The 12968-nt window shown below is 39.9% G+C and overlaps 2 protein-coding genes across 6 annotated transcripts in view; both read right to left on the reverse strand.

Moving 5' to 3' along the window:
- Positions 1-6337, reverse strand: part of acvrl1 (activin A receptor like type 1) — a 10288-nt gene extending 3951 nt beyond the window's left edge. Inside the window, exons 1-4 of one of the 5 annotated variants that reach the window (XM_069688591.1) lie at positions 6102-6336; positions 5835-5870; positions 1485-1556; positions 266-502 (exon numbers count right to left, since the gene is read on the reverse strand). In XM_069688591.1, coding sequence (XP_069544692.1) covers positions 266-502; positions 1485-1554 — 307 coding nt within the window. In that variant the 5' untranslated portion in view covers positions 1555-1556; positions 5835-5870; positions 6102-6336. Of the gene's footprint in view, positions 1-265; positions 503-1484; positions 1557-5692 lie in introns of all 5 variants that reach the window. The other 4 variants (XM_069688585.1, XM_069688600.1, XM_069688578.1 and 1 more) reach the window with 4 other exon arrangements.
- A 2341-nt stretch (positions 6338-8678) lies between these two features.
- On the reverse strand, positions 8679-12751 carry ankrd33aa (ankyrin repeat domain 33Aa). Its single transcript, XM_069688609.1, has 4 exons — positions 12494-12751; positions 12223-12352; positions 11998-12138; positions 8679-10891 (listed from the first exon to the last, which is right to left on the reverse strand). Exons 1-4 carry the CDS (start codon positions 12749-12751, stop codon positions 10065-10067), a joined length of 1356 nt encoding a protein of 451 aa, XP_069544710.1. The 3' UTR covers positions 8679-10064.
- Positions 12752-12968: the final 217 nt, after the last annotated feature.

Consider the following 12968-nt stretch of genomic DNA (forward strand, 5'->3'; position numbering starts at 1 on the left):
GAAGGTAATGGCATAATATTCAGTGCATCATCAATCCAAACAGAAAAGTCATATAGTATTCATTTGCTGTAACTGACCACAAGGGGGAACCAGCTACTATCTAGAGCAAAGCCATAGGCCTGTCTGTCCAAAATAAGATGTGCAGTTAACTGTGTGGTAAGCCTGAATGGACTGCTGAACCATGAAGTTCGAACACCACGCTGGTTCTTCAAGTTTCAAGCATGTGATGTTTAAGTATTGTAAAACAATGAATTTAGGTACTGACCAATGTCTGAAGGTACAATGACGTTGGCATTGCACGTGGTCTCCTGACAGCAGGACACATAGAATAGCTCAAAGGAACCAGAGCACTGCTCTCTGTAGTTGTGTCTCATGAAACAGCCCTTCTCTTCTTTGCCTTTCACCCAGGTATAGAAACAGTAGTCTCCTCTGCACGTTCCATTCTGACATGTGCCTTTGTCATTCTCGCACACACAGAGAAGGTTCCCATCATCATTGGTGTCTGAAGCACAAGAAAATGCACAAAAATAGTATTAACAGAGGGGCAAGGACACAAGTGCAGCAAGCGTACACTGGTCAATACCAAACTATGAAAGAGGGTTGATTGGGGAAAAGCAAGGCAAAACATTACCTTGAAGAAAATGTAAGTGATACACTATTCTTGGCTTCCTGGTTGTAATAGAAAGAAATATGTTTACTCCATTTCCTGGCAGCTATAAGACTTCACATAGGTAGTAAGTATTTTTGGTTTGAAATTATAAGAACATGCGTTTTTCATATTCTATATGCTCCTATCTTTGCAAGCCTCTGCATTTCGCCAATACAGATTTTCTTTGTTTTTGTGGATTAGAATTGAGGGGATCGGATGCCCAGTGTCTGTTTTGGAAGTCATGGCATGCAGACAGCAGCACAGAACTTGAAATGTTGACGTATATTGTGTTTGCATGGAGAGGCACAAAAACCTGCAGCAAAAGCTTTCTCTTATAAAAACTATTGTCAGAAACAAAACTCTGCAGATAAAGCATTTAACCCATACATGAGTGTAAAAGCAAGTACTCTTCGGACACAGACAGATTACATTTAAAAAAATAGTTAGAGCTGCCTTATCCAGTTTTAGACAACTTAAAGACAGAATGACGAGGACACAGGTCCACCAACTCTTGAGCTGATATTCGACAATCTTCCCGCTGCCACTTATTTCCTTGTACTCTGCCTTTCCATGTCAGGCAGGTAGTATACACCTGTCTTGTCTGAGCATGTTCGCAGCAAACAACTACTTTTGTTGGCGAGAACCGTAAGAATGAACTACATAGTCTATGTGCAGGCTAGAGATCCAAAACAAATACCTTCAAGTGGGTTCTGCAGTGAAAAGCCTTCACATTGTAGGGGTCTGGCTCAATGTCAGTATCTAAAGTACACTCTAATGGGACTTTCATTGAATGAAACCCCGACAGTGAATTTTTTACATTTGAGCATTAACTCACCTGCATGGATGGCAGAAATCCACAGAAGCCCTCCAGCCAGCACCGCTGTGAGCAGAGCAGACCCTCCCATCTCTGTGAAACAGGAACAAAATAATGAATAACAGTTGATGTAATTAAATAAACCTAATACAGTTAGGGTTGTTTCTTTATTAGGAACTGTCATAATGAAAACCAGAAATCTAATTTAAGGTGTTATGGAAAAACATGACATTTTAAAAGATGCTTGAGTAAAATGTCCAGATGGTAACTTAATAGTCGTGTCTATGAGGAGTCGAACAGTGGTTAAAGGCCGCACTCCGAGGAGGCAGAGGAAGCTATGAGGTCAAAAACAACAGTCCGAGGGCCCAGCCTGTCTGCCTGTGCTGTAATTGCACTGGGTGGGAAAAGGGGGCTTAGGGGAAGCAGGCTGGAACAGCACTCCAGAGTGTTTGTGTATGTGTGCTGAGACTGTGTGTGGCGCTGTGCTGCCCAGGCTCCAGGCCTGTCGACTCCTCGGCTACCCCGCTCACAGAGTAAATATTGATGGCTTTGCTTCCTGCCATTGAGTGGCCCCACCCAGCTGTCCGGCGAGACTCAGGTCTGCTCATTGTTTTGGGCTGCAGTGGTCAGTCACGCAAGTAAGAGGACCATCATGCACAAGTCAGCCTTTCTTGCAGCTAAAGCACACTCTAGCCGATAACTGGACATCCAGGTGATGTTAGACAGCTTACATTTAATTAGAAATATAAGTGATGAAATGTAGTTTAAATATTTTAGTGAAGAACTTTTAATTACCTTATCTAATCCTGCTGTTTTTCACAAAATAATTACATCAACTATAAAAGTAATTTTTTTCAACATACTTTTTTGTTTTTCTTCAAGTGCAAATAAGCAAATGACAAAAGCCCCAAGTCAATGTTGATGTATTTTAAATTCCCTTTCACCATAATTTTCTTGGTTTTACAAAATGGTTTTCAAGAAGGAAGCCAATTTATAATTTATACATTTCTGCGGGAAATTCTTGCTCTGCCTTTGGGCTAACTCCTTAAGAAGGGGAAGCCACATTACAGTTCAGTACAACAATACAACCTCAGTTTCAAGGTCTGTGCCTTGATCACGAGCCGCAGAAAGAGTTTTCCATCACTAACAAGCATGTCTATTGGAAATGCTGTTTAAGAGCGCAAAGAAGTTCAGCAGGTTAATGTTGGCAGATTTCTTCTTCAGTCCTTAAATATGTGCAACTACATGGACTGAGGTGGGTGCCAAATGGGCTGTGGATAAGTGTGCACTCTGCCAGGTGAGTCAGACTAAAGTCCAAAAAGGATGGTTGACTGCAGGCTGCTAAGTTCCACACGTTTGAGTTAACCTTAAAACAAGACAAAATGTCTAATAACACATTTTGGATGTATGTTGATGTACGTTCCAAACAAGTTTTGCCTGCTTTCTTAAAAGACCACTCGTGCAAATCAGATTAAACAGAAATCTACAGATTACACTGGAGACCTGTAATACATTTTTCCTGACCCTGAGGCAAGACAATAAAAAAATAACATGATAGGGTCGCAGTAGGAAACTTCAAAGACAGGCAAATTCATTGATTAATCTATTAACAGAAAACTGAACTGCATTTATAATTATAACCGAGTAATTATTTTAGTCATTTTCATTTCATGGACTTTTGTTATAAAGTCTGAACCAAAACCTAACTCGCACATAAAATTAAACAGATTGAAATGGTTTCTTTTTTTATAGAAGTAGTTATCCCACTTCACATCTCTCACAGTTGATAACCCTTGAACTCCACACATCTGGCAGTGAAACTTGCACATCAGCACAAAACTACGGATATCCTCCTTTAGTTTTGATGCACCTCACGAGAAATATTTAAATACAAACCACAAGAAGCCATCAGTCATTTCATCAAGTCCTGTTAAATGTCACTCAAGAGAAACCTGATGTGAGAAATAGTTCATAATGAATATTTGTAAACTCTGTGATGTTATACTTCTGATGTTTTTTAAAAAAAAACTATAATTTCTGATAAGGTTTAAAATACTTTTATTTCAAGAAAACATATAGCCAACTGTCTTGAAAACGAGAACATACAATGAAGGGAGTTTCCTATGTTTATCTAAGTGTCAAATCAAATGGAAAACCTCTGCTAGATTAGGCTAAAAAAATTTCTTAAATATACGAGAAAAGCTACCTTTAGATATTCTTCTTCTCTCGGTTTCCAGCTCAACCGATAAGAACCCACTGCACCCAGCTCGAACATGCTAAAACCTCAAGCCACATTTTACCCAACAGCAAAGAGCACTTCCTGAATCATGCACGCTGCATGTCAGTGGTGGTAAATCTATGCTTCTAGTGGAAGAAAAGCATGAACACAACTTCATCCACAGAGTGGAGGCGCAATTGTCTCATTTCTCTAGAAATAATTTTATTATCCACAGGGTCCCAACATATGACAGAACAGTAATCATTTCTTCCATCATAGGAATCATACTGCTGCACACTTCCTGTCTAAGCTCTCTCCTGTTTGTCTCCATTCTGTCCAAAGCTACACCCGTGTGACCCAAAGGGAAAAGATCCATTGTCATCTCTTCCTCTCATCTACAAAGCTTTGACTTGGGTAGGCAGATCTCTCATTCCATCTGGATGACTGTGTGGTTGCAGTGGTGGATTGTGGGGGCATGGGCACTGCAAAGCAGTCTCCAACAGCCCCTCCACTGGGCCTCATCGCACCAAAACGCCCTTCAAGTCTGTCTCTGGAAAGTAACTTAAAGCAGTGTTACTGTAAAAGCTTCATGTGATCTAAATGCCCACATCACATCGAGTCATTTTTTATGACTTCGAAGTGGTCAAAAAAACGTAAATCTGTAATCCGGTGAATGCGACCGTCTGCTCGTTACAGCGACAGGCTACATCTAAATTTCATTGAAAAAGACAGGCTTGGCAGGGTTTTTGACTCAGTTGCTGCCTGCATGCTCTTACATGCATAACTACAATGAAAGCTTGTCTGGGAAAGAAAAGGACAACAACACTGTACCTCAGACATGTTGTGCACACACACACTGGTCAATGCTTACAAAGAAAGAAGAAAAAGAAGAATATAAAAGCGCCAAACACATAAAGTTTGGGTATAAGTACGAGTGACGCCTACAACAGCACCAACCTGGAGAAAGCACATTTGACTTCCATTAACATTGCAGTCAAAAAGTGAGCGTGTGAAAGATGAAGGAGATGGATGTTCACCAGTAAAAACTGTGAGGGCAGGACAAATCAACTAGGATTTACATTAATAGAGATGTCGACCAACTTTATGAGCAAATATGTCAGTTCTGCATATTTCAAGAGGAATTAACTTTTGACCCCAGCATGTGTTCAAAGAGGGATCTTGTCACAAAGAACAAACCAGTGGTTTAGGAAGTATTTAGATCCTTTGCTTGAGTGAAAGCAGCCAAACAATGAAAAAAAAAAAAAATACTAATTTAAGAAGTAAAAATCTTATGAGGTAAAAATACAGATGTCTAATCAGAAAATGTTACTATAATGATCCATTAACATGTAGGCAATATGATGTAGTTGGTAATAGGGGAGCTTTTTCTTTTTTAAACAACTTTAAAATTCTGGATGTTTTCATCCATTAGGTGATTTGTGGGGGGAAGATGGAAGATTGCACCCCCCTTGATAACCTGGCTCGACCATGGCTCTGAAATATCAGAAGCCTTACTGTGCTGTGAATTAATAAGTCACATTGTTTTGATAAATGCTCCTAATGGGCCATCCCCCCACTAAAAATAACGTACCACTTAAATGTAGTAGGCCACAAGTTAATAGCATAAAATGAAAAGAGAAATACCCATTTACACAAATATGTCAATATTTTACAGTACTTGATTAGGCTAAATGTAGGCTACTTTAAAGTACTTCTTGCACACTGCAGCCTGTAATGTAGCCTATTCTCTGCCCTGACCTGTGATATGATTCAGAATACAATATTAAGATATCAGAACATGCGTGAATAATAATTTGTCTTTGGTCAGGTAGGCCACTTGACACCTGTTCTCATCTGGAAACACGCGGAGTGATGTATGGCGCTGTCAAAGGTAACTTTGAGTTCAATGTTACTGGGTTACATCGTTACAGTTTTACATCTTAGGATATAGGAATCAAAGGACGGCACACAAAACCCAAATGAGAGAAATATAAAGTTTAAGGACCATTACCTATTTTCTGCTCGCCACTTAACTTGACGGACGTAAACGCCACACGTCTCCCATATCAAAGATATCTTAAAGAGTCCTTCCGTGGCCGAAACGTTTCACAGAAAAGTAAAAGATGCGTTTATGTGTCTTCCAGAGAACTCACATCCTTTCCTGCCTCGATGACGACCAGCCGCCGTTTCTGAGCAAAAAAAGTTCGTCAACAGTTTTTCCTTTAAAAAAAAAATGTAAGTTAAAAATCGCTCACACAACTACACACAAAATGTGAGCCGTAAAAAAAAAAAAAAAAAAAACATTGAGGAAGAAGTGAAAATGAAAAGGGACTGGCAGATGGCTGAGTCCTGGCATGGCGACAAACAGCGAGCTGTAGATTATCTCATCTCGGTCCAAATCTGTGCTGATAAACACGAACCTTCGGTTTGGACCCGGACTCCTTCCGCTTTGACAACTTCACAAGTGACGGCTCCCTCCAAGTCCTCTCTCCCATAAGTAAGAACACTTTTGGTTGTTGTCTGTTCTCCTGATTTAAAGGCGAGATTGGAGATTTTTTAAATAGTTTACAGTTTTGTCCCACCCCTTATTGTCCCGTACAGAGTCTGCTCGGCCTGGAATGTGTTCCCATAGCGGTTTTCCTGTTGCTTGCTAAAAACCTCTCATTTTCCTTTTCCCCTGTGGACTCGTGTCTGCACTGCGCTGTCAGGAATGTGCTTCAAAGACCCCACTATGATACAATAATATTTCTGCAAGTAAAACCAAGAACAAGCCAGTACCGTCATTACATTTTTTTTTATTATTATTATTATTTTTTTTTAAATGTGTTAAGCCATGATCCCATTTCTTGTATGAGTTCAGAGGTTTTATCCTGAATTTAAGACCCCCCCCCCCTCTTTGAATACATTTCTTGGAACAATATTTGCAATTGAAGTTGTTTTTCCATAAAATGTATAAATCTATAATAGTAGCACAACATTGCCGTATCAATGATGTTTAATTTTTCCGAAGTCTGTGCTTCCTGTTTGTTTTATTGTGATGTCCGGTGCTTTTATTGGGGAAGACTAGTCCAATAGAAGAAGGATGTTGAGTCACGATGAATTGACAAAAGTGTCTTCCAAGAAATGCAAGAGTTTGGATTCTTTAGCGCCTGACTAATATGGGCACAAGGTTGATAAGCATTTTATTTCATGTTGTGAACAATATTAAGTGACACTATTCTGCTTTTCAAAAAATTAACTTTCTGGTTTTTAATTTTTTAATTTTTTTTTAAAGTATGGATATATAAGTTAGCAAAACTGCTCTTTTAGGCCAATTTCTGTCTTGTTTAAATGGTGTTTAACATTCCCAGGTTAAATGCTAACAAGCTTGCGAGCAACAAGGTAGCCATTTTGTTTATGGAGCCACAGCACCTCTTAATAGCTCATCATTAAAACTGTTGTGAACCAGCTGGGGATGCTACATCAGACTGATATGTTGATCTGTTATGATCTCTACCAACTTGTGAGTTAAATATATGGCTCTTCAGCTGCTAAATGCTCCATTATGTTCACCAGCTAGTCGCTAACTGTTCCTGTCAGCTGAGCTGTTGTATACAGTGTTTTTTCTTTATTGCTTGTTTCTGCAGTAGCCTGCTGCGTAATGTAAAGTAATTTTTGAGTGGAGGGGGACATTAAGATTTATTTATCCTTCTCCTCTGTATGTCTAATGTGCTGATTATTGTCGTGGTTTCATGTCCCGTTAAACTGAGAATAACATACTTCTGCCATAGCAGTTGTGGCAATCCATGTGTGTCTTAATGTCAAATACCAAGTTGTCTCTTGATGCCAGATAGACTGCCCTGCGTGACAACACTTTGTTGAGTAGAGCCTCAGAGAGATGTCTTCATGTCTGTAATATAAATCCCCCTCCTTGTTCTCAGGCTCTGTAATCTCTCCATTTTGGCTTACGGCTGCAGACACAGCTGGAAGCACTCACATCAGCTGTCATGCGGAAAAGAGAGCAAATTGTTCTTTTTAAAATCTGCACTTATTTTTCTTTCCCACTAATCTCTTTTATTCAGAGACACACACTCCTTTGAGATTTTTCCTCAAGAGACTCTTTTTGTTGTGTAATCCACCAGAATGGAGGAAATGTGATAGGCTACATTTTCTCAAAGTGAACTGTTGATAAAGAAAATAAATGTATGACTGTTGCACAGCTGTGGATGAAATGAAACGCAGCACATGAATATAAAATGTAATGCTGACTTTTTTGAATGCTTCCTTCTCAGAGGCCAAAATCCGCACAATCTGGTCCAGTTCATGCAATTGAAATTGAGTTTACTGCATGAGTCTTCATAGATATGATCGTAATCTAATAAGTTCCTTCATTGAACTCTAGAAAGACATTTATTTTAAAGCTGACCGCTCTCTGGAAAGGAAGCCCGCCACAATAGTGAAAATGTAACATGACAGTGTTTGACTGAACAGAAGAACACATGGTTGTTTCTATATTTGGCGCTGATACTTCTGTGTTGGCACATTAAACGTCACCATGAAACACAACCGAATAGATTTAATAGGAATAATTCTAAGAAATGCTCCAAAACATAACAAATCACTTTGATGTTCTGCTATTACCAATAAAAGCTAATTGTTATGTAATGATACTGCACTGTGGATTAAAAGGTTACAGGCCGGGATTCAAAGGCCACCCCATGCCACTGTAGAGATCGCATTACAGGCTTCCTTAAGAAGCTCAGATAAACTTTATTGTAAAACAGTAACCAAAGGTACAAGCTGGACAAGAGTTTATTCAGTCATATGCACACCAATGTCACATTTCTAGTGTGTAAATAGGATAATTTCATGGACTCAAATAGTAAAATGTTTCATGTCGTTGTTTAGAAGCAGTGTTGAGGAGGTAACTTTACAATCTATTTTCTTTTCAGAAAGTGTACATCACGTGTAATATGTACTGTAACCACAGCAACCACACTGATGTACAGTATTTTGTTATTTTCAGGTACTTTCAGTTTACTGCAAATCAAAAAGATCCAACTCCTTCACTCTTTCAAAGGTCAGTGAATTTATTCCAAACTTGCATATACTTTATAAAGATGCAGATATAGATCTGATTTTTCTGAGTATCTTGCTTTCCCTTTCAAATGAACCTCAGATTTCCCCTAATTTTTCACAAGAACCGTATCTAAATACGTATACTGTATGTACTTTTTAGATAACATAATTTTATATAGTCATCTGTATTTATGCAGTTATAAGTTAATATATATAATTTCAGCTAGTTGATTGATCTTTAAAAAAATATTTAAAAATGTCCCAACACAAGCTGGACTCCAGGAAAAATGTCCTGCTGTGATTGATGCTAGCTCTGATAATGCTATGTCCCTGAGTAACATATGTGCAAGAGGTTTCCCTCATCGGTAACTCTGCAGATGTGAGGTCTGTTGGTAGTTTCTATGAAAGTAAAATTGTAAGGAGCAGTTCTGGTTTATAACAACAGCCCAACAAACACACAAAACAGTGCCAGACTTAGGGTTTTTGTTTGTGCACCTGTGGCAGTTTTTTTCCCCACCATAAGACAAAATATTGCAGCAATTTTCCTTTTTCAGTATCTTGCAAACATCAGTTGCATGACACCGCAAAACAGCTTGGAGATTTAAAATTCAGTCAAAAAGACAAAAGGCATCTGGTAGATGCTACATGTTTCATAGAGTGAACATTTGATGGCTTTCAGGGAGCTACAAAATGATCTTAACAAAACTAGAAACTGTGCCAGTGAAGATCTTTCAGTAATGCAACTTCAGTGCTGGGCCCGGTAAAAAGCAGCAACAATAGACCCGTGTCCCTTTGAACATGTAGTGTAGACAAACAGAACACATAGTTTTTCCCTTTTTCTCCTCTCAACATTACAAAGTCTTCGATTACCTGTGGTATAAATTAATTTCCTGAAGGCATTTGATCAGATACGTGTATATGTACAATATTGGCCATTTGGTTATCTTGCAGTTAAATAAAGGTGTCTGCAACCAGTACAACTTTGCAAGATTTAAGACGTACTAACCAAGTTGGAGATAATAAACAGCCATGCTCAGACATTTCACTGTATATCTCTAAGCAAATAATTTTTGGTTAACAGAATTTTCAGCTCAAAGAGGCTGAAAAACACATCAGAAATAACATTAAGTAATTCCAGTTTACTTGCGTTCATCCAAGCCAAAGTTCACATCCATCCATTGGTTGTATTTGTCAGTCGCTTTCTCACAAATTGTTTTCCTTTCGTCTATTGTGAAAACTGACTTCAGAGTCAATGTAATCACATCCTTATCCTTTATACGTTACATTATCACAGTGCAAGTCTCAGTGGAAAAGAGAAAACTGACTCATTTTTGGCTTGATGAACGTTTGGACCCCTTCGATTTTTTCTCTTTATCTTTTTCCTTTTCCTGATGCAGCTTCTTCTCTCTCTTTTTCTCCTCCTTGGCTTCCTTGTACTTCCAGATAGGAGGCTCCAGGTAACCCTTCTGCCTTTTCTTCTTTTTCTCTTTCTTTGGGGTGGGCTCCCCAGATTTTGTCACTTCAATCTTTGGAATATAGCCTGACGGGAAGATACTGTTCCTTTGTGTCATGCTGCGGGGAATGAAGCTTCTCATGCTACCTTGCTGCATGCTCTCCCTGCGCTCTGAGTCCTGGCAGCAGGAGGTCAGAGATACAGAGGTGGCTGACACTTCTGTGGGAGAAGCTGAGGTTATGGAGCCATTACTGTGGGACACTGTGCTCTCCTCCAACTCCCTGCTGCTGTGCTTTTCGAGCAGTTCAGGCACAGCAAACCGCCGCTTTCCAATCTCTGGGGGACTGGAGGGACAGAGTGGATGACAACCAGTAGCTACCAGGGGGCTGTGGATGCTCGTAGTAATCCGCACCATATGGTCCATGACCCCATTGTCTTGGGCGTCCTGCGGGAAGCTGAAAGTAACGCTGTCTTTTAGGCGCTGCCTCAGCTTCTGACTGGCTGTTTTGATGGCGGTGGCCTTTGCTACCAATTGCCTCAAATCAGACCATTCAGGAATGTAGCTTTCACAAAACTGCTCAGCAATAGGATGAGCCTGCAGGCGGCGTATTCTTTTCAGAGTCTCAAACCTTCCTGTCCTAAGGACCCAATCCTTTAAGCCTCTCCCTTGGACCAGGTCCATTGCATTCATGTCTGCACCTGCACGCCAAAAAGGGGAGAACTTAGCAGAAAGCAACGAAAAGAGGGGAACAAGTCAAATTTCACTGGATGCTGTGGAATGTGAAGAAATCAAATGCTGTCAACTCAATGTAATGACCCCACTGTGTGGTCTCTTTTAAAGCACAACTCATTTAGGAAGAATCATAAGTCTTCCAGAAACAAATTAGGCCATTTCACAGCATGATGGAATACGATATACCCTGCAGTTAGAGAAAAGCAATATACTTCTTTGTACCACAGTCCTGCAGATTTGCATCATTGCAATCTGATTCTAGGTTAAACCCATGATTTTCAACACATGATTATGTCATAGGCACCGCCATGGCCTACTCCGTTGCATCTTGTGCCTGTAATAGTGGACCAATGAAATAAAAGGCGTCACAACCTGCGCAAAATGACTCTTTTCACTATCAGCATTCAATCCATTCGGTTTAATAACATTTGGAATGCCTTGATGAGCTGCTTGATTAATTTATTTTATCCTTGTTTAAGTTAGGAAGTTAGGCTGCTTGGTTGACAAACGTCTCTGGTGTGCATGGTCTGCTCATACAGCATGTCACACCATAGGAATGTCACAACAGACAACAGATGTTTTTTCAGTATTGTGTGAACTCGTTTGGTAAGGGCTTGAATGTGATGGACGTAAATAAAAGTCTCGCAATATAGCTTCAATTCAAATACAAGATCACAACACTTTTTGTCCTGCACTTTAAATACAACTAGATTTGGGAGTAATGACATGTTGTCAATCTGTCTCTGACATAACTGAACTTTAAATAGAACCTGAATGGAATTTGTAGAAGCACTATCCTAAATGTGTCCCTGTATTAATCCCTGCATCCCAGAGAAAGACCAGATTAGTTCACAGGTCAGATGTCCTGGTTTACCTTTATATCACACGTGTACAGCATTCATAGTTTTTAAGTATACTTTTTCCTGATTATGAAGTGTATGCTGCACTCACCAGATCAAACTGTATGTTTGTTTCTACAAAAGTATTTGAAGTGTATTTTGACTGTTAGTGTAGACTTTGCTTTCCATCATCAGAGATTTTATCTGGTAAGACATGTCGATTTTCATCTCACCATGCATGAGCAGGGCGCACACACACTCTTCTCGGCCCTGCAGACCGGCTTTGATGAGGGCTGTGAAGCCACGAGGGTCCCTGACCTCAGTGTCCACGCCAGAGTAGTAGTTAAGGATATAGTTTAGAATGGTAATGAAGCCTGGATTTAAAAAAACAACAAAAAACAACATTAATTTGAGACTAGATCTTAAGGTGATTATGGCGTATATGTCCTCAGAAATACCTGCTTGGGCAGCAATCATGAGAGCAGTGTTGCCATCATTGTCTTGGTGGTTAATGTCTATTAATGGACATGTGTGCAGCAGGGTGACAATGTCTACAAAACCTTTGGCCACAGCAATCATCACTCCATTCTGATGGGGAACAAGATAGAAATACATTACATATTAAGTTTATCTTTCTATTTTTTTGTTGTAGAAATATATATTTCCTACTGTATACAGTATAAAGTCACGTTCCTTATGTGATAAAAATCTAAATTAAATTCATCTCACCCTGCCGTTGAGGTCCAGCTCCATGGCCTCTTCTCTCGTGACTCCTCTCTCCAGGATGCTGCGCAGGGACTTGGGGTCATTCTTAGCGCAGGCCTCGTATAGTGTTTTAGCCGGCTCTGTAGATTTAGCATCCGTTTCATAGTCGGGAAGCACAGAGTCGTCAGAAAGCACACTGCCCGAGTCAGAATCATCCAGGAGGATCTCTGAGTCATCAGATGGGCCACTGCCCAGATGTGGGTCATCATTTGCAGTAGCCATCAGAACCCCTTCTGCCTGGGATCACACCTAGGTGTCAGCACTGCTGTACAGCACCCACATCTTGAGTAAAAAAAAAATTAACTGTTGTTATCACATACAAAGAATTAACACATTTTCAGACAGTTTCCCCCTAGAAATGTGCCATTCTACATCTAAGTTCAGATTTTATAGACGGGCAGGACTTGTCAGAAAAATTGTGGTGGAAAGTTTTTGCCGG

Source organism: Brachyistius frenatus, unplaced genomic scaffold (assembly GCF_029030835.1).
Source record: "Brachyistius frenatus isolate BFR_SWC_R1_liver_20210118 unplaced genomic scaffold, ASM2903083v1 Contig_6, whole genome shotgun sequence".
Classification (NCBI taxonomy): domain Eukaryota; kingdom Metazoa; phylum Chordata; class Actinopteri; family Embiotocidae; genus Brachyistius; species Brachyistius frenatus.